The sequence below is a fragment of the Palaemon carinicauda genome, chromosome 40 (genome assembly GCF_036898095.1).
Source record: "Palaemon carinicauda isolate YSFRI2023 chromosome 40, ASM3689809v2, whole genome shotgun sequence".
Classification (NCBI taxonomy): Eukaryota; Metazoa; Arthropoda; class Malacostraca; order Decapoda; family Palaemonidae; genus Palaemon; species Palaemon carinicauda.
In genome coordinates this window covers 12,235,856-12,236,828 of record NC_090764.1, presented here as the reverse complement: position 1 = coordinate 12,236,828, position 973 = coordinate 12,235,856, and the positions used below count along the sequence as shown (strand labels likewise).

Here is a 973-nt window from a genome sequence, read left to right as displayed (position 1 = left end):
GTCATGCTAATACTAGGCGAATACGTTACCACTGTACTAGCCAGGAAGTTTGGAACCTGAAGAGTAACTTTCTCTATGGCAAACAGTCTCACAGAGAGAGAGAGAGAGAGAGAGAGAGAGAGAGAGAGATCAAGCGCATCTAATGTCGAAAGAGAACAAAGCACCCGGAAATCTGGGAAGGGCTTTAATAGCATCGTTATAAAGTATCTACATCCAAATACTCACAATTCATTACGTTGCTTTGTCAAAGAGATTCACGCAGCTTAAACTTTAAGCTTTCTCGGCAGTGTTAGGATTTGTTCATTCTTCTACCGTACAGAATTCGATCGATTCCTTCACTCGAAATTCGGTTGCCAAAACAACCAACAGTTTACTCCAATAGCTTAAATGATATGTTGGCCGATTTGGGCGCTCAGTGTCGCAGTAGCGCTCCCCGACAAAGGAAGTCAGCTTACAGATCTACTAAACTATCAACATAACTGAAATTTGCTCTTGGTGCTTTGACTAAAGTTTACATTTCTTTGTCCTTTCTATCACCGATTCTTGCGACTTGAGAAAAGAGTACGATATGAGTCGGCTTGGAATCTTCACGACATTAGTTGCTTTAGAATTATTGACCTGTAATTTACAATACAGTTACAAGACCGTGGCCGAAAGTTGCAAATACAGAAAGGTGCCTGTTTCAAAGTCTGTTGTCATGTTCCAAAGCGATCGATTTCGTAAATACGAAGAGGAAAGGGTTGATGTCTTAATTCCCAAAACTGCTTGTGGCAATAAATGCTGCGCACGAGAATGGTGTAAGTTGTGGTGTTTCGACTTCTCGGACAACATTTGTATCTTCTCCAACATCATCATTACACCGTCCTACGAAGAAATGAACGAGAATAATGTACTCTCTTGCTACACGACGCCCATTCGAGATGTGGTGGATTCTAATACGACATTTTCTCTCGTTCCATTTCCGGGCCACGAA

General features: G+C 41.6%; 1 protein-coding gene across 1 annotated transcript in view; it reads left to right on the top strand.

Annotated features, from left to right (window-relative positions):
* The first annotated feature begins 389 nt into the window (after window positions 1–389).
* LOC137631977 (uncharacterized) overlaps window positions 390–973 on the top strand; it is a 1,049-nt gene continuing 465 nt past the window's right edge. The window contains exon 1 of the mRNA XM_068363962.1: window positions 390–973. This exon is cut by the window's right edge and continues 465 nt beyond it. Within this exon, the coding sequence (XP_068220063.1) occupies window positions 569–973 (405 nt within the window). The 5' untranslated portion in view covers window positions 390–568.